At 40.5% G+C, this 25,713-nt stretch overlaps 2 protein-coding genes across 4 annotated transcripts; one reads left to right on the forward strand and one right to left on the reverse strand.

Moving 5' to 3' along the window:
• Window positions 1–1,401: 1,401 nt before the first annotated feature.
• npy8br (neuropeptide Y receptor Y8b) lies at window positions 1,402–5,972 on the reverse strand. Of its 2 annotated transcripts, none has more exons than XM_072387028.1 (3): window positions 5,627–5,972; window positions 5,144–5,293; window positions 1,402–3,638 (listed from the first exon to the last, which is right to left on the reverse strand). In XM_072387028.1, the coding sequence occupies exon 3, from the start codon at window positions 3,502–3,504 to the stop codon at window positions 2,413–2,415; it is 1,092 nt and encodes a 363-aa protein (XP_072243129.1). In that variant the 5' UTR covers window positions 3,505–3,638; window positions 5,144–5,293; window positions 5,627–5,972; the 3' UTR covers window positions 1,402–2,412. The 2 variants fall into 2 exon arrangements, with proteins under 2 accessions (XP_072243129.1, XP_072243128.1); XM_072387027.1 differs by having other exon boundaries at window positions 5,601–5,972.
• A 10,277-nt stretch (window positions 5,973–16,249) lies between these two features.
• klhl22 (kelch-like family member 22) lies at window positions 16,250–23,890 on the forward strand. 2 transcript variants are annotated; one of them, XM_072388389.1, is made up of 8 exons: window positions 16,250–16,552; window positions 16,736–17,058; window positions 18,455–18,620; window positions 18,705–19,028; window positions 19,142–19,551; window positions 21,513–21,705; window positions 21,853–22,086; window positions 22,317–23,890. In XM_072388389.1, exons 2-8 carry the CDS (start codon window positions 16,811–16,813, stop codon window positions 22,656–22,658), a joined length of 1,917 nt encoding a protein of 638 aa, XP_072244490.1. In that variant the 5' UTR covers window positions 16,250–16,552; window positions 16,736–16,810; the 3' UTR covers window positions 22,659–23,890. The 2 variants fall into 2 exon arrangements, with proteins under 2 accessions (XP_072244490.1, XP_072244491.1); XM_072388390.1 differs by having other exon boundaries at window positions 18,705–19,016.
• The last annotated feature ends 1,823 nt before the right edge of the window (window positions 23,891–25,713 follow it).

A 25,713-nucleotide genomic window follows, 5' to 3' on the forward strand; every position in this document is an offset into this window, starting at 1 on the left:
TGGAAAAAATCAAGATGAAGCCACAAGTGAACATGATTGAGAAACACTGTCTTCTTCTTGAGGCCAAAGCGCACTCGAAATGAACAAAGTGAGGCAAAGTGGAAAATTATTCTGTGTTCAGTCAAATCAAAATTTGATATTCTTTTAGTAAATCATGAACGCTGTATCCTACAAACTAAAGGGGAGAGGGACCGTCCAGCTTGTTATCAATGCTCGGTTAAAAAAATTGCATCTTTGATGGTAGTGCCAATGAAACTGGAATCTTGCAAATCTGGAAAGGTTCAGGCAATGCTGAAAGGTATGTAAATATTCTAAACATCATATGCACCCATCCAGGCAACACATTTTTCAGGAAAGGCTTTGTATAATTCAGCAAGACAATGTTAAACCACGCATTGCATCGATTACAACTGCAGGGCTTCTTTGTAGAACAGTCTGGGTAATGGACTGGCCTGTCTACAGTCCAGACGTTTCATCAACTGATTTGGCGCATCATGAAAGGCAAATACAACAAAGAAGACCCAAGTGTGTTGAGCAACTGGAATCATCTATCGGACAAGAATGGGACAACATTCCTCTCCCAAAGGTCCAGCAACTGGTCTCCTCAGTTCCCAGACTTTTACAGGGCGTTCTTTAAAGAAAAGAGCATTCTGCATGGTGGGAAACATGGCTTCACTAATCATTGCATTCCGTTTTGTTTTTTTTTAACTTTGTACACAGTGTAAAACTTTGGAACTAAAGCTGTAGTTGTTTATACATTTGTATATTTTAGAAAATACAGGGTGAGCTGTAAGATTACACTCCCCACCAACTACTTCAGAACTTAAGAAGCCTTTCGGATGAGAGGAGAAACGTCCTCAAAGATCCAAAAAGTCCATTTGCCCTTACTCAAGTTTTTAGAAAAATACATGATGGACATTTTAGGTTTTTTAGATGTATGTGTACATTTTTTGTGATTCTTTAAGGTTTGGGAGGTGAATTGTCTGACTCATGACCATGAAGTCAGTTATGAGATATAAACATTTTTGAAATTCTGCTGCTCTTTAGAGTTGAAGCTCAAAATCTTTTGTACGTGTGCTAAGCGAATAGTTCCAAGTGTGTGTGTGTTTCTGATTATAATCATCAATCCTTTTTGATGTGACTCTTTTTAAAAAAAAAAATTAAAAAAAAGAAGCTTTTTTTGTCAAATCTGCACACTGACTTATTGGAAATGTCCTTCATAACTCAAGATCGGCTACGTGTCTCGGTGATCCAGCATTAGCTATACAAAATAAAATAAAAATTTAAAAAATCTAAAATGAATCAAAACATTTTTGAACTGAAGATCGAAAAGTGAGCAATCCAAATATTAAAACACAGGGATTATCGTTGAAGATGAAGTATATATTTAATGCAGTTCAGTTCCACACAGTGACTAACAACAGGTTACCATAAGATGCTTGCCATGCTACAAAGTGCTCTTTATTGCAGAGCACACCATAAACTGTAATTCTGTCATGTGATATATACAGCACAAGAGACCTGCTCTGACACAGTCCTTTACTGTCACTTTTATTTTTGTTTTATTGCAGCTGATATATGATTGTTGTATGGCACATTTTATGACACACCATCCCACACACACACAAATATATACTAGAGTTCAGACCTCGGCTGACAGCGTGAGATGTATACAGCTCTTACCAAGGTTCTCTGTAAGAGATCGTTACACCGATAGTGGTGATTTTAGGTAATAAAAAAAGCATTAAGATGATGCAAGTAAATTGACTGAATGAACGCCTGGAGCCACATCCAATGCACTAATACTCTCTCCTTCTGTTACATAATAAACTCCTCTGTTGATAATCATTAACACATCACAGCTCACGATCCCTTAATATTTTCATCAATACCATCAGTGAAAAATGTAAGATAGCGTTTGTTGTGGCTTTTGTCCCTTTCATTAGTCTCTAGTGGTTACTGCAGGTAATAGTGTTAAAAGCCTGGCTTTTATTTCAACATGACTTCTGAACAGATCTCTGAACTTGAAGAGAAAACATGAGAAAACATGATACATGTATCTCTTAATTTGCACTGCATGTGCCCACAGCGCACGGCGGCGATGGACTGTACAGACTGCAACTGAAAATGTGCACATGTAAAGTGTCCTTAGTTCTCCTACATTACTTGTATTTGCTCAACATTTGCACCATCATTTTCTTATCTACTTCCTCTTACATGTGGACTTATAATGAATCAAGAACACTGTGTGAAAGCTAGATAAGTGTCCCCAGTTTGCTTTGCTGCACTGCTGTCCTGAGGTTAAATAAAGAAGAAAAAGCCCAAATGATGACACAATCATTTGAAACAAAGAAACTAGTTGGTGCCCCTCGGCACCAACTAGTTTCTTTGTCTCTTACTTAAGACATGAATTTATGTATTGAAGCTGATTGAGCCATTACTGAAGACTGACCCCTTGGTGATCTCTGTGCTGACAGTGGAGAGCGGGACACTCTCGTACCTCTCTGCCACCCCCCAGCAGCGACAGCGCAACAGCGTGGACTTGAGCTGTTTTTGGAAATTGCTGTTGAGGAAACCATAGATGATGGGGTTGACACAGGTGGAGACCATGGCCGTGAGGTGGCAGAATGAAAAGATGATGTCATGGCCACATGATGAGATAGCATTGTGATCCCAGTCAAACACGGTGTTGAAGACGTTCAGAGGGAGCCAGGAGAGGGCTACTGCCACCACTATGGAGACTAACATGACATTGATCCTTGTAGAGCCCTTGTTCTTCTTTTGAGTGGTGTTTCTGCCACGCTCCACCATATCCTTCCGCCTCCTGAGACGCAAGTAGATGTGCAGGTAGCAGACAGTGATGAGAGCGAGGGGAAGGAAGTACTGAAATACGAGCAGGGAGGTGGTGTAAGCCCGCCGCAGCTGAACAGATGGCCACATCTCCATACAAACAAGATGGTCGTTGACTGGGATGCTCAGGTTCTGGAAAGGCAAGGTGAGCACGGTGTACGAGATGAAAGGCACAGAGATAAGGCAGGCCACGATCCAGGTGACAGCCACTGCCACGTAGGACTGTCTTACCAGAGGTTTCCATCCAGTCGGGTGGACAATGAGCTGGTAGCGCTCCATGGCAATGAGGACGAGAGAGAACATGGAAACACTGACTGATATACACTGGATGAAGGGTGTAAGCTTACACAAGGTGTCTCCGAGGATCCAGCGGTCCATCAGTGTGTAGATAATAGTCACTGGTAAGCATATGATGCACATTAGAATGTCAGAACAAGACAGGTTGGTGATGAAGATGTTAGTAACATTGTGCATTTCCTTGTGCCGTGTGATCACAAATACCAGGCAAGAGTTTCCAATGAGGCCCACTGCCATAACTGCACTGTAAGCAATTATAAGGAAAGTGGTGCCACTGACTGAGAGCGAGCAGTCCTCGGTGAAATCCCACCGAGGACTGCTCGCTTGGTTGTGATTGGTGCTGTGCTGCAGTTCCATGATAACTTTTGTGGGCTTGAGAATGAATTTACTTTGTCACTTGTGTAACTTCTTCACAAATGACATTTGCATCTTTCAGAGTTTTGCCTGATCCTTAAATTCTGGCACTCTTCCCAGTTGTCTTCATTTGTAGTCTGAAAAAAATTAAAAGAAGTGAGCAAAGTCAAACAAATGTTTTGTGCTGTAAAGGTTATTTTACCATTTTAAATTTGGGCAAAATAAGAGATTGTTTTTTCAGTCAAATCAAAACTGTAAGAGAGACTCTAACTTGCTGCAAACTGATTTCATCACTGGAATTTGACCTTTTAGGGGAGAACAGGATTTTAAAGTTGCAACACTTTTTGGATGTAGATCCAATGAGTGTCTTTTTTGTGCAACGATTTGTTTTGGATTTGACGTTAGAAAAGCAGAAATATATGAGGCGGGTGATAAATGTGAGTTTGCAGATAAGATGCTGTGAGCAGAACATAGAGTGTCATTCTCCTCTAGTGCAGGCTAAAACAATCACTGATGCACTGATGGAGGATCATCAAGAAAACAGCAAATATCCAGATTTTGCGCTCTTGCTGTAATAGCTGCTGATTTGAATTTCCATCACAATAACAGTAATGATGACTGCTCTTTGCGAGACAATCATTCGCTCTCACTGCTTTCTTCCATTTTGACGGTGAGAATTTATTCTTTTTCTGTCCTTAAACAGCACCTTTCATTGTCACTAAACAGAGACAGCAGCTTCCCAGCCTCAACAGCGCAAGAGGTCCCTACAAGCTCCAACCGTACAAATTATTGTACCGGAAAACATTACAGAACTACAATTTCATTACATCAAAGCCAAGCTAAGTAGTGTGTCCATTTTTGTGTGCATTTTTCGAAATGTGCACACATTGTGATAACTGGAAAACAGCACTGATTAACTGATCTGTTTTGCCCACGGCTCAACTCCCTAGAAATTAGTTTTGCAACACAGCTATGCAAGCAGAATTACATATGCAGGATTTCAGTGATTTATCATTTTTAATGGAGGACTCCTTAACTATGATAAATGTTGACAGGTGGGACATTAATTGCTTGTGGCTGTCTCTGTTATGAGCTGTAATGTGCTATTAGGATGCGCTGGTTCAGCCATGGTGATTAGCCAGAGTATTCCTAACAAAAGGCATACTTGTACAAACAACTTCAAGCACCACTTTCATTTCTTTGTGAAACACAATCGCCCTCCTGGAGCTTAACCCAACTGAATTTCCTAGTATGTGGCTAGCACATACCCTGCAGCCTTGATGCTGATTATTTATGGCAGAATTTGGACACTTAAAATGATGCATTGCTGTGTGCTGTGTTTTGTTGTGTCTGCAGAAGAAGCAATTTAGCAAGGAAATAAACTAAAGCAATGACTTTAAGCCCACGTGAGATTCGATCCTTGATGTGCAAAATCATAGCATTCCCGCAGAAGAAAATAACAACTGACGAAAAACTGCTTGGTTTATTCAGCTATTTCAAGATTTTTGTAAATATATATAAATTTATTTATATATTTTTACTTTATCTTAATATTTGTTTTTCTGAGACGCGTCTTTAAGCCACTTGAGAAACGACCACACAGAATTATGATTAGACGTCATGCAAATTGTGTGTATCTTACCCGGGTCTCTGCGGCGGTCCTGAATCCAAACGCTTGCTCGCACCTCCTGAGGTGAACCTTTTTTAATGTCCAGGCAGGTAGAGCGGAGACTTCTGTGTCCGTGTGAGCTCACTGCTCTCCTGGCTGGGGGAGACCCAACATGATTTCGACCTAAAAAGCCAGAGGATTGGCCACTAAAAAAAACGCTACTTACACTTAGCATTTGGTGTGGAGAATAGTGCAGGCAGTGGCAAATAAAAAGGAAACCATAAGTTCTATTAGAATACTTCAGACTTTCGCGCAGACTGTGTGATGCTGTTATTAAAATCTGTAAAGAAATATCACTTATTTGAGTCGTTAGAGCTTTGCTGTGTCTTATAGGAAAAGTAAATAGCCACAGGACCCCATAGGAAAATATAACTACTTAAAGATAACCCACATCCCCATATGCAAGAACTAAATGCCATATCATAATTACCCTTCAAATTAGCCGTCGTTTCTTACCGAAATATCCTTTCTGCTGTGACTTGTGGCACTGTTGGACATCAGGTGCTCGAGGTAAAGGTAGGAGGTGTCCTGCCTGTATAAGAGCTGCGATATCTCTTAAAGCCACCTCATGCTTCAGACTCCGGGAGGGATGTGATTGGGAACATCTTACGTAATAACTTCTCCGTGAACACGCGGGCGCAGGCGCGCGCCAATATAGGGGCGCAGACGGGGAAATTGAGTTATTTGAAATGTGTAGGCTGAGCATGGTGTGGTTCACCCACCTGAAGCTCAGATATGTATTAGCGAAGACATTAGATGATTCATCTGAGGAACATGCTGAGACTTCACGTACTGAGGTCAACTTTAGATCCCACAGGGAGAGCTGCTATAATATCCAAGTAATGTAATATTCATATAAGATATTATTGTACTGCAGTGATTAAAAATCCTTTGGGGCTTTTTGTATGTATTCATTATAACATACCTGCGAAACACATTAGCAATTCTGCTTTCCACATGGTGGATTTTTCAGAGTAATAGCAAATGTAGAAGGTCAAATTCTGGATTTACTGGTAGTTTGCTGCAATTGGAGATGATGCTGGTAAGAGACACTGACACATACATTTTTCATAACAATGTGATGCAAAAACCTTGAAAGACATGGATCTTTATCAAAGGAGATCTATCAGAGTCTAGCAATGCCACAAACAAACATCCTGATTCTTTTAAAAAGATCATTAATCTTGACAAACCATCCAGACCCACTTTTATCTGCATCTTCAGTCGGCCCCTTTACATAATTTTTCTACATTCAAACCTAATGAAACATCATCACGATTTCAGTCCCTGGTTGAATCCCTCTGCTGCTAACACCTATGACTATTTTCAACCCATTTTTTGCACCTCCTTTGCTTGTGCAACAGATTGTTAACTGCTTCTTCACACTGTCCCCACACACTCCTGCTTCAAGCTGAGGCTGTTTGAGAGAACAGTAATAGCTGTTTGTCTGAGAGGCAGAATGGCGAAATGACTTGCCACCAAAAACAACAGCTCTGTGGGTGTTTACTTGACACGGAGACGCAGGTGTCAAATCACTCAAGTAGACCAATCTATGCGCATAGTTCTCAGAGTAAAGCAGGAATGCAAATACAGGTTGGATGAAAATGATTGGATGGGCTGTTTTTTAATGAACAACTATTTGATACATTGAGGCATAGAATAGCTATTGAGCCTCTTCCCTTGAGCAATCAGCAGTACTGTCAGTCACTTTTTTATTTTTCTTTTAACTGGTGTTGGTTTGATGGAAGGAAACTGTGAAACATTTCTTACATGTCAAGACAACTGGACGTTATTGTGACATGAAATTGCTAGTTTGACAGTGAGTCCACCACTTTAATGTGACTGAAAAGTGGCAGCTTGATTTTGTACAAAGAATTGTGGCCGATGAGGTTTGTACAGTCCGGAGAGGAGAGCGCTTTTTCATGGAACGGGGAACATTGTTTCTAAAGCCAACATTTCAGCCACAGAGAGCGTAAACAAACAGAGAACAGATGTGGTTTCTGCCATGTTGTATGATAAGGGAGGGCAAGAACAGATAACATGTTCCAAACGTATCTTTAAAGATATTACCCCATTGTCACATGAAATATCTGATCTCTCTCTGATCACTTGTTTTGTTTTGTACCTGCTATCAGCTGTTTAGTTACCCATTTTGTGTCCCTTTACACAATACAATATGCAACCTGATTCAATCTGGCCATATTTGGATTCAGAGAGAGACTTGTGTTACATAAGGCATTTATACAAGAGGTTCTCGTGGGAATATTGTTCATAACTTTTTGTTTGAGTTGCAATGTAAATCAATAAAGTACTCTGCCCCATTAATAACAAATTGGTCCCCTGTAGCTCCCCATATTCAGGATTTAATACTGACTGGGGAGCCATAGCGTGTTTTTGTTGATTTATTTGTGTTGACAGAAGCTCTCATTTTAACAGACTTTTTAAAATCCTGTGCTGTACAGTGGCGCTTTAGAACAGTTTTTTTTTATCACCAACAAAGCAAGCAAGCAAGAAAGAAAGAAAGAAAGAAAGAAAGAAAGAAAGAAAGAAAGAAAGAAAGAAAGAAAGAAAGAAAGAAAGAAAGAAAGAAAGAAAGAAAGAAAGAAAGAAAGAAAGAAAGAAAGAAAGAAAGAAAGAAAGAAAGAAAGAAAATATTTTTATACTGCTGACAGTTTGGGAAATATTGTAGGGATAATATGAGGACGGATTTAAAAGAACATTTGTATTTTGATAAAAGTGTTGTGCTGTGTGCATCCAGGCTTGAAATGTTACTCGTGGCTAATAATTAATTATTTTAGTTTTAGTTTACAGCTCAGTTATGATGTCAGTATAAAAACCTCAAAGAGATTTACAGTCAGTCAGGAGGTTATGGGAATAGTGTTCCACACCAACATTTTGCATGGCTGCATACAGTATATTACTTAGAATTAATACATCCATTTGTAAGGCAGAGAACTGCAACATATAACGTTACAGGAGCCTTTCCCAGGTACCATTGGTCAACAGGTAGAGTACACAACAAATGAGACTAACAGCCATGCGAGCTCACCATCACCAACAAAATTTAGACCTACCAGTTAAAAAAAAGGCCCCAGTCAAGATTTAAAAACAGAATTTAAACCGTCCTGCTGTCAGGTGACAGTTCTAACCACCACACCACCGTGCACCTCCTACAAAGTAAACACAAGAAACTTGTGCTAAAAAAAATGGACCAGACTTAGTGAATAATTCCCTTTATAGACCAATAAGCAGTGCTGACCAACATGTCATTGGGGTCATCAGATGGGAACCTCCTTTCATCAGTGTTTCGTCTAGTTGGGCCCACGACACCTCCAGGAGGCGAGACAGTGATCACTGGCGTCCCAGAGTCACTCCCCTAATGCCAGCCATCACTGCTCCTCACACCACAACAACCATCTTTTCTTCCACAATCACAAGCTATAGCCTCTCACCAAGTGCACACCAGTCATAGTGGGGTGGGGATTCAAACCCTGGTTCAGGTAGGGGGTAATGAAAGTGTAGAGGGTGCCAGAGGTGGAGGCAGGACAAGACATACGAGCAGATTCAGCAGAAAAACTCACCTAAACAGTCCTACAATCATACAAATATAAGTTATAAAAATATGTTAAAATATGCAAAAAAGCTGCTCATACTGTCTAACAAAGATGTTGAAATTTTTAAAAGTTTTATTTGTACATTTTTAAGATCTTGTTTTGTTGCAGTATTTTACTGTGATGTGTATATGTACAGGTTGTGATGCCTGATGCCTGAAGATAGAGGTACTCAAACACATCCACAAGAAATATTTGTTTTTTCAAACATATTTTCAACAATGTCAAAAATGCAATCTTGTTTTGTGGAATAGTGAGTATGCACTTGGTCTCAAAGCTTGTAGAGCAACTTTTAGCAGAAATAACTTATTTTTAAGCATTTTGCATGATCTTTCGGCAGTCTTCAGCATCAGCTTATTAAAATCTCAGTATCTAATCGTCCGCGACTTCACGTGTTTTAGGTTTGTGTTCTCTCAACATCCCGGCAACTATCAATAGATTTGCATGAAAAAACAGAAAAAAAGAAAATCTGTCTTGTAGGTTCATCACAGGCATGTAAAAAGTCCAGCAAATCACTGCATTCAGGCTTAATGGAGACTCATTTTTGCTTTTAGATATCTGAACTCAATCAGTCCTAGCTAGAATGGAAGATGTAAGAACTCTACACCAGAAAGAGGGTTTCAGGTTCAATTCCCAGCTGGGGATTTTCTGTGTGGAGTTTGCATGTTCTCCCGGTGTATGCGTGGGTTCTCTCCGGGACAATCCAAAAACATATATGTTAGGTTAATTGGTGACTCTAAATTGTCCCTAGGAGTAGACATGTGTGTTGTTGTTTGTCTTGTTTGTCTCTGTGTGGCTCTGTGATGGACTGTCCAGGGTGTACCCCGCCTCTCACCCAATGATGGCTGGGTTAGGCTCCAGCGATACCAGAGATTCTCAAGTGATGTGGTGACCTGGCTCTGTACTGGCTCTCAAACTGGTTTAAAAGCAACTTCGAGCTGGCTGTAGCACCACCCTGAACCAGCACTGGAAATGCGTCAGTCAAAAAGGGATAGGTTAAAGAGCTCTACAAATGACACTTCCCACTTCAATAGCAAAGATAGCGCCAAGTAATTCAGGTGATAATTTTAAAGAAGGCAAATTCACACTTAATCTTAAACCCCTGATTCTAATTATATGGAACTGGAGGTGTGATAAATATCAAGGAAAAAACAAAGAAGAATATGTCAGATGCATCTCTTTGTTTAATTTGAGTCTTTGATTTCCCCCCTGCACTACTTCCTGCCTGTTTCCCACCAAACCAACTCACCTATTTCCTCTGAGCTTGTACCCTTCCTTTACTTAAAGAGATATTTTGTGGTTTTAGCAGAGCTGTTATGAGTAGTCAGTGTCTTAACCCCTTGAACAGTGCATCATATTTGCATAAGGAGTTGTACAGAGAGGCTTTCCGAATTGTGGCCCATGTTCCATGATGAGAGATCCAGGTGTTGCAACCTGGACCGTTTTGGAGCATACTTCGGACTGCTCTGCAGCACAGTAATTCAGTGGTTTTAAAAGTGTAGCATTTAAACAACTGTCTGACGCAAAAGTAAAGCAGTGTAAGAATCCATGAAATGGGTCTGGCTCAAACTGCTGTGAAATGGTTAAAAAAAAAAAATCACTCATTGTCATGGCCCCTTCTGAATAGCCTTTCGCTTTAACATGCTCCCCAGGAAACTTTCTGCTTCTTCAAATGCTGACAACTCATAAGTACTAACCAAAAAACAAAAGTAAAAACTATATTGCTATTAAATGTTATAGTCCATTTATTCTGCCAGATTACCTTTGTGGCCATACTAACCTGCATTCCCAGAGACAGTTTTTACTTTGTCTATTTGTGTGTGTAACTTAATTTTTTGCCAGCTCCTTTTGTGCCATTTGTGTGCCTTTTAAGTCCTCTAACTTCGAGTAAACTACAAGTAAATCTTGTCTGCCTGTTTTTGGTGTTGTGCTTTGAACTGTGACACAATCTCCCCTGCAGTATAACAGCCTCTTACATGAAGCAAGTTGAAGTGATCCTTGACACCATCACAGCAACACAGTTCTATAAATCCCTCAAGGCTTTAAATAACCTCAGCCAAGTACAAATGCCACAATGCCTCAGGTAGTGCAGGATGACAAACAACCTTCAGTTGTACAGATCTAATCTGACGTAAAGCTCACCCTGATGCTCTTCTCTTAAAATGTGACTTTTGGTAGCAGCACATCCTCATAGCAAATCATGCTACAAATTTGGGGCCTTTTACGTCAAAGAAAACCGCAGCTCAGGTGGAGATCAATATCTTCAAATAAACAATGGATGAAAATTCTGCTTGCGAGTCAACGGTATCTAATTTGCTGAGGTAAATCTGCAGTGATGTGATTTCAGATTTCTGAAAGGAGAATCTGAATATATATTCTGTTGGGCAGACAGAAAACAATCAGATTTACAATCTTACTGTCTATCAAATCCAGTCTTTGTTCCAAAAAAGTTGGAAGCTGTGTGTAAAATGCAAATGAAACGGTATGTCATTTGCAAATCTCATAAACCAATATTCAATTTCCATTATAACATTGAAAACATATCAAATATAGAAAGTGAGACAGATATCAGCCCATCTACAAGCAACACGTCTCAAAAAAGTTGGGACAGTTTACCACTGTGTAGCATCGCAACTTATTTCAACAACAGTCTGTAAAAGTCTGGGAACTGAGGAGACCAGTTGCTTAACATTTGGGAGCGGAATGTTGCCTCATTCTTGTCTGATAGATGATTCTAGCTGCTCAACACTCCTGGGTCTTCTATGTTGTATTTTTTGTTTCACAATGTGCCAAATGTTTTCAGTTGATGAAAAGTATGAAATACAGACAGGTCAGTCCAGGTCTTCTTCTATAAGGCCATGCTGCTGTAATAGATGCAGTTTGTGCTTTAATATTGTCTCACTGAAATATGCAAGGTCTTCCCTGAGAAAGATGCCATCTGGATGGGAGCAAATGTTGCTTTAAAACCTGTAAATACCTTTCAACATTGACCAAAGCTTTCCAGGTTTGCTAGATGCCAGTTTCATAGGCACTGATGTTCCCACATAGCATCAGAGATGCAATTCTTTTTAACTGAACATTGATAACAAGCTGGACGGTCCCTCTCCCCTTTAGTCTGTAGGATGCAGCGTTCATGATTTCCTAAAAGAATTTCAAATTTTAATTTGACTGAACACAGAGCAGTTTTCCACTTTGCCTCACTTTGTTAATTTTGAATGAGCTTTGGCCCCAAGAAAAAGACAGTGTTTCTCGATCATGTTCACATATGGCTTCCTCTTTGCATGATAACGATAGATGGCACAGTTTTTGCAGATTGCTCATCCTCTTCCCAACTTTTACTTTCCAGAGACTCTTCTTCTCTAAGGTGCTTTTTTCATGTCTAATCATGTAACTGACTTGTTGCAAATGAACATAGATATTGCACAATGTACTTTGTAGAGCAACCTTTCAAGTGAAAGTTTGAAAACTTTGTAACAAGTTCCAAAATTATAGCAAATCTTTGAAAAACAACATATCAACTTAAAACATCCACCAACAAGGACACCATGAAATGAATACACAGCTGAATGTATACAATTATTTGCTGTACCCGGTTTATTAAACAAGCCAAAACAGGAGGTCAGATTTAGCAGAGAATCTGATTTTCACACAAAATCTGCTTGTTTATTAGCAAAACCTCCACACAATTATAGCAAAAAGTGCTTGCAAGCTTTGCTACCTCTAAAGTCCCTCAAAAGACATCCACTTAGTCCAAAATTGTATTTTGCAACCTGCAAATCTGAGTGAATCCATGACATCGAGTTCAGTAATCCAGTCCAGTATATGAATCTATGTTATTGATCTTGGTTTTTGGCAGCATAATTATCTGTAAGGTCCAATTTCTCTCAAATTTCTATCCCTTCTCCTCCAGATTCAACTATTTTAAACTAACTTTGAACCCAAACTACATCAAAGCTAACCAGGTGACAATGGTGGTGGGGGAAATGAACTGTTCCTCACAAGATGGAGCTCCTGTCTTGTGCAGTTCACCATAACATAACTTCCTATTCTCAATTGTCTATCGGTGATCAACCAGAAATTTTAAACATTTGGGTTTTCACATGCCAAACAAATACCCCCAACATATCTACAAAAGTTCCACCTGCAACATTAAAATGGCCAGTTTCTCTTTGCTCCCTAGCCACAAACACCTGGAGAATCTGCTGAGTATGACATAAAGATAAATTAAAAGATGATTTAACTTCAGAAACATGCCTTCCTCAAAGTGTGTATAAGGTATTGTGGAATAAACAGATTAAAAGTGGAGAAAAGTACATTAACAAACAGTGGAAGAGACAAAAGAAGAGAAGAAAGAAGAAATAAAGTAGAAGTCCAAGATTGGTGTTTATTAAAATAACTGCATTGGCAGACAGAAAGGTAGAATCAATCCAATATGTATTGGTATGCATTACCCCTCTCCTTTTATTTATTAAAATGTTTTTTTTTTTTCGTATTTTATTCTTTTAACCACCTTGCTTTTGGCTCAGTGTTCCCCACAAATGATTCAGGATTTACAAAGAGCTTCACTGCAAACAGGATGGTAGATGTGACCCACCAAAAATAACGCATATCATATCATCAATGGGTGAAAACATGTAAAATGAACATTGTTTCTTAAATTCCTGTAGCAATAAAAGTAAAATGCTCATGACATAGAACAAACCTCCCTTTAGAGCATTGCTGTCAAAGCAGAGTCTAGCTAAGCTATCCGGTGCCATCATGTCCCTGCTTGCTTTCTTGTATAATACCTTCCTCTGGGACTTGCCCGGCTTCCTGATGTGTATGGGCCATGTGTGAAAAAGTGATGATCCGCCCTCAGCCTGGCTCTGCAAGGGGATACAAGGTTACCACCCAAGCTTTTTTCAAATATTGAATGAGCAGCTTATAAAAGCTGATTTCCCCCCCATATTTTTCTCTCAATACTAATGTTAACTAACAACTCATCCACCCTCCAGAGCGCTACATAATGTGGGGAGCTTTAAATATTTCAGCAGCATTGGTTTGCTGCTGAAATTACCTCCCAGGCAGAAGGAGAATCTCTCAGCCTTACCTCAAGTAGACTCTGACTTCTGTGAGAGACAAACTCAAAGAAAAAAGAGACACTACCTTTGACTGACTTTGGAGTTATCATTATTTAAACAATAAATGTCAATATTTTCCAGTCTAATTTTAATCAGCATCATTCCTCGCTGAGTACAATAATTTGCATTGTGATTTTTACTCCAAAGATTACACTGTGGCCTCCAACAAAAATGATTCATAATAAACAAACAACAAACAGTGAGGCGGATCTGTCTCATGGAAGTGTAAATGACCCCACACTTTATCATTTAGGGAGAACCATGAATCACCTTGTGGGTGCTATCTCAAAGCCGTTGGCAGGCTTCATCGAACAGCAGCAATGGAAGCTGCTGTGTTACAAGACTTTAGTGGTGACAAAAAATTGATTGCTTCTCCTCACAATCACAGAGCAGCCCGAAGAAAATTGCACCTGCCACGGCCATACCTACAGTAAGTCACTTCACAGCAATCCTTTCAACTTATGAATCACAGCGCAGGTAATGTATAAAATAAAGTAGATGCGGTTCCATGGACACTGTTCCTGCTTCTTTACGAGCTATCCAGTTTTAAATTCTGACATGCGGTTTTCATGCTGTCGTCAGGTTTGGCTTTCCCCCTCCTCTGCTGTTCAGCTTAAACATCCTGCATTGTAAATAATGTACAGTTGATAATCTTTTCATTATAATCTCTGCTTAAGGATACTGCAAATTCAAGTACTGCATGCAAGAGTGATCGACTTTTTATCTAAACGTCTGTGTCATATTTTGCCAGCCACATTTTCTGTGCCAGGAAAAAGATGGGTGTCAGCCAACTGTCACCACTGGAGCTCTGCGGTCCCAAACTAATCAGTTGTATTGTTCTTGGGTCTTATCAAAAGTAATAAACAGAAGCCCAGCTTTGGACCATGGACAATTATTTTGAATGAGCCTAAGTGTGTATCATTAGTGTAACAGCCCAAGGTCATTGACTGGACTAATCTTGGTAAATGCTACTACCAGCATCCCTTTTTTTAGGTTTTTGTGTGGTATAACTTGATAGCTAATTCATTAAATGTTTCCAACTTTGTTTTCATTTGTCATTTCTCTGGTCCACCCTCTGCACAGCTCCCGATGAAAGGAGATGCTCTGCTAATCCACTAAAATCCTGTACTCTAGGTAATAGTGAAACCAACGTTTGTTACCAGACGGGTTCAATAAAAACAACGTCTCAACAAGAGCAAAAGTTCATGGAACCTTGATGTCTCTCTGGGGTAATGAAACTGTAATCCATAGATTCTGTATGAAAAGTTGATGTATCTGCTTGCATGATGTGATCAATAAAATAGATGTGTATTGAATAAACATGTCTGCTGCTCTGTAACCTTTCAGAACTGTGGTGAGGCTTTTCATCATCCAGATGAAACATGTACACAATTGAACATAGTTTTGATTCTATTTTCATCATATTCTATATTTGAGTGCTGAAAACATTTTTGCACTCAATACGGAAAGCAGCCCCTTTCCTGTCACTCAATTTTCTCGGTGCACTCAAAAGCAATGCATATTGGACTGGAAAATGGATAAAGTGAAGGCTTATTCTAACAGTGTTATTGCATGTGGAAAAAAAATCATCTCTGCATTTCGGAAAATGATGTATGCAAATTGAAGCCTTGTCAGAAGATGAATGAGACAGTAAAGCCGAACAAACATAAGCACCACAGTCATTTCTATATATTTATACAGAAGAAAGCATCATGATTTTCTGTCTTTGGAAATCTGTCTGAAAGTTCATGCCATTATGAAACTGTGGAAAATCAATCTGGAAAGCATTTATTCAGACAGACCAAATACTGGGGAGAGATTTGAAATAACTGGGGAAAAAAACTCTTTGGACTTGGCACATCATAATTATTTGATGTTATTTTGTCAATCACTTTGTGAAGCTATGTAATCCACAATTCAATACAGTCGTTTACTTGTGTTTACTTTGCAACGGTTTACCTTACCTTGCAGCTGTGTGTAGTACAGGCAATAACATACAATTGCAATTAAGTAGAAGATTAAATGCACCACGGAGGGCATTTTTCTCCTGTGTTGGTTTCTTTACACAGTATCACGACCGTAAATAAGTGATACATGTACATTTGACCATGTAGCACCCTCTTGTGGTGAATAGACAGAGTCACAGTACCAAAACATTACGTCTGTGAAAGACAAATTCCTGCTGTTGCCTTTGACATATTTAAACTGTCTGAAATATCCAAACCAAAAAGATAAAATAGCGCTTCCGTAATATTTCGCTGTAATGCACGGAACGCCCATGACTGGCTCGTATTTCGAAACTGGGCGGGGCAATCTGGCAGAACGGACCAATAGTGTTTTAGTTTCTGCCTGACACCAAAAAGTAAACATACTTGTTTTGATGTCAAAAGATCAAGACGCTCAGCTAACTAAATTGTGAACATTATTTTTAAGTTACTGTGCTCAGTGTGTTGCTTAGGAAGAGTTTTGATTCGGGGAACACGACCATATTGCTGTGCAATCACAGAGTTTCAGTTTTTAAGTGTCCAGTTTGTTCTTTCTGTAGTGCGTTTCATGAGCTAGCATGCTAACCAGTTTTTAGCTTGCATAACACATAACAAGACACTAGCTGGCGGCTTTGCAGCGGAGTAACATCCAGCAGCAGGTTGACGGTAGGAAATATACTAGTAACGACATACTTTAATGTCATTAAGAGCTATGTAGATTAAACTTGCGTGTGTGTGACATGTCATAAATCTGTAATGTTACACTGACTATGCTGAGACTCAGAAACAGAAAGCAGCCTTCTTCGGTCGCTAGCTTCTCAGCTTACATCTCCCTTTCCTGTTTATTAGTCTGCGTTCCGCTGTGACTTAAATCCAGTTGGAGAAGAATACTTTGACTTATGTCGGCACAAGACAGATGAAGCAATGAAACCTGAACGCCACTGTCCTGCTATGGCTGAGGATGCAGCTCTGAGTCCAATGGGAGGACGCGCAGGCTCGTCGGGCCGCCCGGGCCGACAGATCTTTAAAAGTTCAGACCATTTCCGCAGCCTGCTCGACGGCCTGCTCAGTCTCAGACAGAGTGGCATCCTGTTCGATGTTGTGCTGGTGGTTGAGGGTCGACCTATCCAAGCCCACCGTATACTTCTGGCAGCCTATTGTGATTATTTCAGGTAAAACTCGCAGAAGCTGTCGTTGCTGCTTTGTTTTTATTTAAAAAGTTTTTGCTTTAGTTGCTGTTTGCATGCCACTTTAATCAGCATCACTTTGTGCAACCCTCACTCATGTTTACCTAAAGATACAAGATAACAGCCAAGACTTCTCTTCCGGACGTGGCAGCATTTAGCATACAACCAAGCCTGAATGGTCAATCAATTCCCTGATCTTTAAAGTATCTCAATGCAAATAGTTTTCAGATTATGTCATTTCTTTTTTTGTTGTTGTTTGTTTTCCTCCACTATTCAAAATATGCATGAATGCATTCTAATCAGTTCAGGCATCTGCAGCCTATTGTCACAAGACCCAGCCAAGGCTTGGTGCAGAGTCCAGTTTAAACAAAGATTTTCCTCTTGTACATCATGATGCAGTTTATCAACATTGTCATAAGATGACCGCATGAATCTTGCTGTGTTGTCTCCAGAGGTGCGGTTAAAGTTGCCATACTGGCTTAAACCTGTTCTCCCGTGTCAGAGTCGAACCAAAATAACTTTGCAGCTTTGTTCTCAGAGCCTGCTGTTTGAACTGTCTCACCTAAACTCCAGTGGGGGTACTTTTTTCTGACGTGTGCTTTGAAGACATTAGAGAGCAGATTTATGCAGCTTGGCTTGTTCTATTAAGCTCTGAGTTTTGAAACCTTTTACCGTCCTCTTTTGAGTGTGACAAGTGTCGAAGTCAATGACAGAAAATGGGGTTACTAAGGACTATTACTAATGGGGTTATTACAGTGCCTACAAGATGAACACGTGGTCAACTTAGCAGAAATGCCAAATTTATCAACAGTCACATATAGTATTGGGATATGAGTAGTATTAATATAAAACAATATTGTGCATTTGATAAGATTTGGATATTAAGCACACATATATTTATTTGTTGTGTTAGACAACATAAAACGATCAGAACAACAACTCATCTGCATGAGATGAGGCTGCTAATCGCTAACACTGCATGATCGTGTGTCTCCTTGCTAACACAACTTTGCTCAGACAGCCGAACCAAACTTAAGTTTTAGCACGTCATCCCACTGAGAGAAATGTTCTGGAGTAGGCTTTGTGTGTTGTTGTGTAAACTGTCAAGAGCTCCTTTCTGTAAGTCGTGCTGTAATCCTAGTACAGGAGGTGGGTGAAGATGCAGCACCTTATAGCGTCCACTGAAAGAGAAAGTTGAACTAAATTACATGTCAGATGTGCTTTCAGCAGATGGAGAAATAACTGTTCAGTAAATATTTGGTGGAGAACATAAACAGGTTTGCAGTAAATGATGCTGGGTACCAGCCTGAATTCAACCTGGTGTGAGCCTCATCATCAAAACGGGGACCAGGTTGAACCATTGTCCCACCCTTTCCACTAGGGGGATGTTTGCTGGAGGCCTGCGGGAGATGCAGCAAAAGGAGATTTTAATTCATGGAGTATCCTACATGGCTATGAAAAAAATACTCGACTACATCTACACTTCAGAGATAGAGTTAGACCTGGAGTGTGTCCAGGAGGTCCTGATAGCTGCCACGCTGGTCCAGGTAGGCTCATTCTTGTAAGATGTTATTTATCCTTGTTTTGTTCTGTTCAGCTCAGCTCAACTTTGTTCTTTGGTGTTTTTACAGCTTGAAAATGTCATTGGCTTCTGCTGCGACTTCCTGTTCTCCTGGATGGATGAGAGCAACATTTTAGAAGTGCATCACCTTGCTGATCTCTACGGACTGCAGCAGCTCAAAGACCGGATCCACTTCTTCATCCTCAAGAACATTCAGACTTTGTCTCAAACAGATGAGTACAGACAGCTCCCCCAAGAGGAAGTCTTCAGAGCGCTGAGCAGTGACGAGCTTCAGGTGACCAGTGAGAATGAGGTGTACGAAGCTGCACTTCACTATCACTACAGTCCTGAGGAGGTGGAAACTGACCAGGTGTACTTGCAGGTCAGTTCAAAGGTGTGTCTTCATTTTATTCTCTCTTTTTTTTTTTTTTTTGTAATCATAAATCCTCTTCATTTTCACTGAATGCCTGAATTACTATGAACCGTTTTTGTCTTTCTGACCCAAAGGATAATCTCAAGATGATTGATGCTGTGCGTTTCTGTCTGATTGAGAAACAAGTGCTGCAGAGACTGCACAGCAGACTGAAGCAGTGTCCCCTGAAAGACTCGGTTTCAGCTGCCCTGCAGTACCATGAGCAGGAGATGTGGCAGCCCGTCCTGCAGAGTCCCCTCACACAGCCGCGCTCCACCTTCCACTGTATCCTGGGCTTCGGGGGGATGTTCAGCTCCAGCTCTCTTGCTGACATCGAGCACCTGTTTCAGGTGTTTCACCCGAGCTGGGGGGAGTGGAGGACGCTCACTGCAGCTCACGCTCCCCGAATGTCCAACCAGGGCGTCGCTGTGCTCAATAACTTTGTTTATCTTATTGGAGGAGATAAGAACAGCAGTGGATTTCGAGCAGAGAATCGCTGCTGGAGGTGAGAACCCAACAGAATATTTAATCAACATATAACCTCTTTATTGGTTTATATCGCGATGAGTTCTCATCATCGATGTAAGATTAATCACCTTGTTTTATCTATGTGAATGTCATACAATTGGAATTTTCCTCTCTTACTGAATTCAGTCTAAATCGAATGCAGTTTTGAGATCTTGGGCTAATTTTCTCGCTTAAAATGGCTTTTTTTTTAAACTACTACAAATAAACAACCAAATTTCAAATATAGCTGTCTATTTTACAGCATGTTCCACAGAAGGTAACAGCCCCTGGTCGGTTAATAATACCCCTGAGAACTCTCTTCATAATTCCTCCGCCACATTTTGGCTCCATAAACTCTGAACTGCGCTGTCGCTTCACTCCTAGTTATTTTGGTAAACTGTTGCCTTTATGGCCAATAATTCTCTGTTGTCTGTTTTTTAAACAACAGTTACAGAGCCTGTACCGATGGTGCATTCTATGACAAATGGCAAGGCAGAATTTCCAGCTTCCAACTGGTACATCGTATAAAGGACACCAGTTAAAAGTCAGAGTTCCTTCTCAAGATTTAAAACGTCTAACAAAGCACTGGTAGAGCATCTTCAGAACATTGATTTATTAATGCTGAGTGGCTCACTGATTTTCAGTTATATGGGGCCCAAACAAAATGAGTTTCAAATTCAGTTGGGATTTGAGACACACGTTTTTTGCTCTCAAGCACAGGAAAAAATGCTGTTTTTTCCCATGATATTTCCCCTTTAAAGAGCCGTGTTTGTTAGATGTTGTAACGCATAGCTGCATGAACTGCAGATTGTATCCAACTGAACACTCACCCTCCCCTTCTACGCATGCAGGAAAAATGAGCCGCGTTCATATCAGAGTATTATCCTCCAGCAGTGAGAGCACGATAACTGTCTTTATTACGACTCGAAGTTAAGGATGCCAAAAATACATTTGAAATTTCAGAAAACTTGTGAAAAGCGGTTTCCCATTTTTTTGCTTGGATTTTTTGCAATGCAGATTTTCTCAAAAAGAAATAAATAAAACCAGTTTTTCATGCATTGGGCCATAAATCAAGACTTTGGCAAACACCATAAGCCTTTTCTTTTTTTTCTTGTCTCACCCACAAACTGAATGTTTTTATCGAGGGTTTTGTTTATATTTAATTTATAGCACGAGTTATATCAGATTTAATTCTTTAAGACTGTCTGTATCCGGCTGTTTACTCCACAAATGTGCATTTATTTTCTTTTTTTTGGGGGGGGGGGGTTAACAAGCGCCAGAAAGAGATCTCAAATTTTTAGCGCATGATCTTACTGATATCGACTTATTGTTATCTTCTGGGGAAGTTTCACTGTGATCCCTCTCAGTTAAAAATGTTTTCTATCTTGCAACAAGATTTGGTTACTGGTTGCTCTGTGCCTGTGATTGTATCCCATGATCCACATCAGCACATAGACTTTGTTCTGATTTTTTTTTTAGCAGGAGAGCTTTAGCCAACACTTGCGTAACAGCTGAGGATCAGGTTTTTTCTGACTTTGGAAAGTGGCAGCTGCGAATCAGTTGAAGTGCAAGGTCTTTTTATTTGTTGTGGAGTTTTTAGCTGATTCATCGTGCACGCTGTTGATTGTAAAACCCAGTTTCAGTTCCTCTTCAGGATGTTTTAGGTCACCTGAGCTGTTTACACGCATTTTATGATGAAAGTCTGATACCTGAAATTTTTCCAGTAAACTTAAGGTGATCCAGAAGGTACAAGATATGTTGGATCATATTATATGATCAACTTTGAAAACCACTTTTTCCATGAGAGCTGGGCAGTTTCCAACTGCTGATGAAGATGAAATGATTTGATCCCAGAACGGCTCCTGAATAGATTTTTCAGTTTTTTCTCCATTGTATGAGCCCACGTTGTATGATCAGATATCCGTGTCTCATCTTCTGTGACGTGTCTGCCCCTCTTAGATACGACCCTCGTCACAACAGCTGGTGCTCCATCCAGCCTCTGCAGCATCAGCATGCTGACCACTGTGTCTGTGTGGTGGGCGGCCATATCTACGCCATCGGAGGGCGCGACTACAGCTGCGAGCTGGACTCAGTGGAGCGCTACGATCCACACAACAACGTGTGGGAATTTGTAACACCTCTGAGGAGAGAAGTATGGCTTTTCAGGGTTGAAGATGAAAAAGAAGTGCATGTGATACTGCCACTGCCCACATGATGGCGCCACATGGCCACCTGCTGTACATGTAATGTTCCCCTTTTCTTCATATTTCCTTTTATACTTCTCCAACCTTCCCCCCAGGTGTATGCCCATGCTGGAGCAGTGGTTGATGGGAAGATTTACATAACATGTGGGCGTCGAGGAATGGCGTACCTCAGAGAGACTCACTGTTTTGACCCTGCAGCCAATCACTGGACAGCGTGTGCAGAGGGACCAGTGGAGCGGGCGTGGCATGGCATGGCAGCTGTTAATGGACGCGTTTATGTCATCGGGGGTAGTAACGATGAGCGTGGATATCGGCGTGATGTCCTGAAGGTACTTTGTCACGAGTTGTCACTTGTGTTTACTGTTGCTCATTAAAGGTTGCTGGTAAACAGTAGTCTGGACATGTATCATGCAGTATAAAATGTTGCCTGGGGAGGTTGTTCTTATGAAGGCCACCATGAGCTGAGAAGCCAGAGGGTTTGATATATTTAGCTAACTACATTGATTCTTGAGCAAGGCTGTTTGAGCAGCTTTTTTTAAAAGTAATTGTCCTTTTCCAGGTGGCATGCTTCGACCCCACCGCCAACTCTTGGTCTTTAATGACCCCCCTCCCCTCTGGACACGGAGAGCCCGGCGTAGCAGTGCTGGGCAGTCGTATCTACGTCCTGGGAGGTCGCTCACATGACAAAGGAAACAGGATGAAATACGTTCACGTGTACAACACTGACGCAGACGAGTGGGACAACGAGACAGAGTTTAAGGAGCGCATGTCAGGCCTGGCAGCCTGCGTGGTGCTCATGCCTCCTGCTGTGATTGCTCAGGCCAGAAGCTGGGAGCAGCGCACCAAGGCCTCGTGGGAAGATCTGCACATGAGCAACTCAGAAGACTCAAGTGAGGACTGAAGCAGCTGTGTTGAACTGAATCCATCTGCAGTCATGCATTTTTCTTCTTCAGATATTTTTGTGGTCTCGCTCACAGCAACATGGTGTCCTTTTTTGCATGTGGACCACTTTGAGCGCCTCTGAACTAAAATGTCTTTTGGGATCTTTGCATCCATTTTTCCAGTTCTCAGATTTATGGTACGACATAATCCAGGAATCCCTCCCAGCTCAAATGCTATTGCTTCCATATTTGCTGTTCTCTTCTGTCTGTCTACACAATGTGAAGCCGAAGACTGCGTTGCAAAACTTGGTAGCTTGGAGCAGACTATATTCAGCTGCCAAGGTTTATTCCAATAAGGCTTTTGGACATAGGACATCTTCGAAAACTGTTCTTAGACAGCTGCTTCTGTTTCTTAGTTTGCTATTTTTTCAAGATATATACGTTGAAGGTATCATCACATCTGGAATAATCATCACCTTAAAATATTTAATTGTGCCTTGTCTTGTTGGAACATCCTTAGCCTTTATTTTCTGTTATCATTGTAGATGATGTTGTAACCGAATGATGAGGCAGTAGTGCTACAGATTGTAGACCTCACCACACATTATGTCACCACATCAGTAAATGACACATGAGCACCAAGTCCTGATATTTGTGTAACGTAAAGCAAACCACTCTTGTATGTATTTCATCTTTTGATTCATCCTGTTCAACTCAATATGCATCAAAATGAAAGACTGCTTTTGGATTATTTCTGTTCGCTGCATCGAGCCTTTCCATGTGCTTCTGTTTGTTGCTTTTGTTCTTTCTTAATTCTACAGTGGCAGGAAATGAGACGAATGACACCTTCTGCACTTTGCGTCCCGTGTTTGCGTGTGTTTGATCCCTTCTGTTATGTATTTATTTTTTAATGTGAAGACGGTTATGTTTTTAAACAAAGCAGCGTGTCCAAGCAGCCTGGTGTTGGCATCAAATAAAAATAGTAATATATCATTTTTTCCTGTGCAAATCTCTTTGGGGATCAGGGTTTATCTTGAATGTGTGTTGGGTGTTTAGACTTAATTTTGGATGACAAAGCAATAATTTCTTGGAGCTGTCTTGGGAGGAGCCTGTAATCTTGTACCAATAACACAGTAAAATAAAGGAAAGTTGAGTAATCAGTTGCTCTTTTCAAAGAATTTTTGTAAACCACGTGACATTTTTAAATAATTCCGGCAGACTTTCTTACGCCATAAAGGGCTTTTACCCATGACCTCAGTGTGGCTTTTTATTTTATTCAAGACAGTTTCATAAACATGATGTGGAATCTCCACAGCTGGTTGTCCTCGTTTGAACTCCTGACAGCGGTGGTTGTTACCTTGTTCCCTTTTATTCCACCCAGTCTCCACTAGTTCCTCTCCATTTGGCTCTAAACTCCATCAGCTTTATGAAGGCTGACCGGTGTTTTCCTCTCTGAGGCTGTTTCATCTACATCTGTTACCCCCCACCAGCTCTAAGCGAGCGCCCCCTCCCTCCTTCTGTTTCACACTATTGTGCCAGCCCCCGGCAAGTAGTCTGGTAGGATCTGCTGACACCAGCAATGGACATCCAGGATCAACAGTCTGTTGTGTTTACGGGTCAGTCTTTTTTATTCCAAAGCTATAGTACCACCTGGGGGACACTAAGGACATATGTCAGGCACTTAGCCACGTCAGTGGGCTTTACAAACATCTGAGTGCAGGTCGATCTGCCGCTCTTTGTTACACCATTATCAAAGCAATTAAAAGGTCCACATTAGCCAGTGATGTAGAGCTATGCAGATTAAACCCAGTGGAGTTGAGGATGTGAGTGAGTCAAGGGAATCTTACTAAGTGCCCACTTTCACTCTCATCTCACCTGCTGTGCTGGAGAGGAGGAAGGAAATGGAAATCAGTGGAGAACAAAGAAAACCACTGGTGGATGGAGATTTTTACTCTGAGATGTTCCTTCTTATCAGCCCCGTGGCATCAGGGACCAAGAGCCACAAAACATCTTTCTTTTAAAACTTCAACACATATTCACTAATATGACATGTTCAGTGAGTGCTGAAACCATGGCACCAGAACGTGTATTTCATCCTCACAGTGAGCTTTGTTTTACATGCAAAGTGTTTTTCATCTCTTAATAAGACAGATTTTCCCTTTGATGCTGAAGTTTGCTGTATACTGTTCTCTCGTGTTTTTAATCTTCCTTGGGAAATTAGCCTGAAAATCTGACCACAGCTTAACTTCATGTTTTTAATCTTCCTTGTGAAATTAGCCTGAAAATCTGACCACAGCTTAACTAATACGGACTAATAGGTTTTTTTCTTTGCTTGGACAAAATCCCTCAAAAGTAATGATGCCGAAAAAGGTCACACTTTTTTCTTCTTTTGCATTCTTAATTTACAATTCTTCCAGAGTGTTCTGCAGCTTCTCCCACCACCCAAGTAGAATAGATTTAACTAAATGTCCACCTCATATCCAAACACAACAATATCATTATATTACATAGATATATATTGCATTGATACAAATACTGAAAACAGAAGCAGTATGTATGGAAAACCCAACTTGAACAGTATGGGCTCAGTCGATCCCAAAAAATAAGGTTGAAATTCTGGATTGTCAAAGGCATGTGTATGTATGAACATTTAGATAATTTACATAATAAACATACCACAATTAACTCTTATATATTATTTTAAATTATACATAAAGGATTCTTAATGATAGTTTGTTGCAAAATCACAATTGTGAGTTAAGTAAGATTTCCGTAGTTCCAAGTATTATCATTTTGGATTTACTGGGATTAATCAAAAGGCTAATGCCTGGGAAATATAATCTTATGATATCCCTGAATTTCAACTTTATCATTGTGACCTACCCACCAGATTCATGCAAAGATCAGTTGTTTCTTGTCCTCATAAAATGAGTAAATTAGAAAGTTGGAGGTTGGAAACACTGGTTAAGCAAGGCCCCTAATGAATAGCACTAAATAAAACCCACACTACACTAGATTGTTCCTAAAGGGTGACCTCCATCACTTCCCCCTCCTCTTCCTCCCTCCCTTTGGATT

The sequence above is a fragment of the Leuresthes tenuis genome, unplaced genomic scaffold, assembly GCF_036924035.1.
Source record: "Leuresthes tenuis unplaced genomic scaffold, fLeuTen1.0.hap1 SCAF_6, whole genome shotgun sequence".
Lineage (NCBI taxonomy): Eukaryota > Metazoa > Chordata > Actinopteri > Atheriniformes > Atherinopsidae > Leuresthes > Leuresthes tenuis.

Coding starts and splice junctions, on each gene's coding strand:
- npy8br (XM_072387028.1), bottom strand. CDS start 3,504: ATGGAACTGCAGCACAGCACCAATCACAACCAAGCGAGCAGTCCTCGG.
- klhl22 (XM_072388389.1), top strand. CDS start 16,811: ATGAAACCTGAACGCCACTGTCCTGCTATGGCTGAGGATGCAGCTCTG. Junction 19,029..19,141: donor ACTTGCAGGTCAGTTCAAAG/GTGTGTCTTCAT, acceptor TCTGACCCAAAG/GATAATCTCAAGATGATTGA. Junction 22,087..22,316: donor ATCGGCGTGATGTCCTGAAG/GTACTTTGTCAC, acceptor GTCCTTTTCCAG/GTGGCATGCTTCGACCCCAC.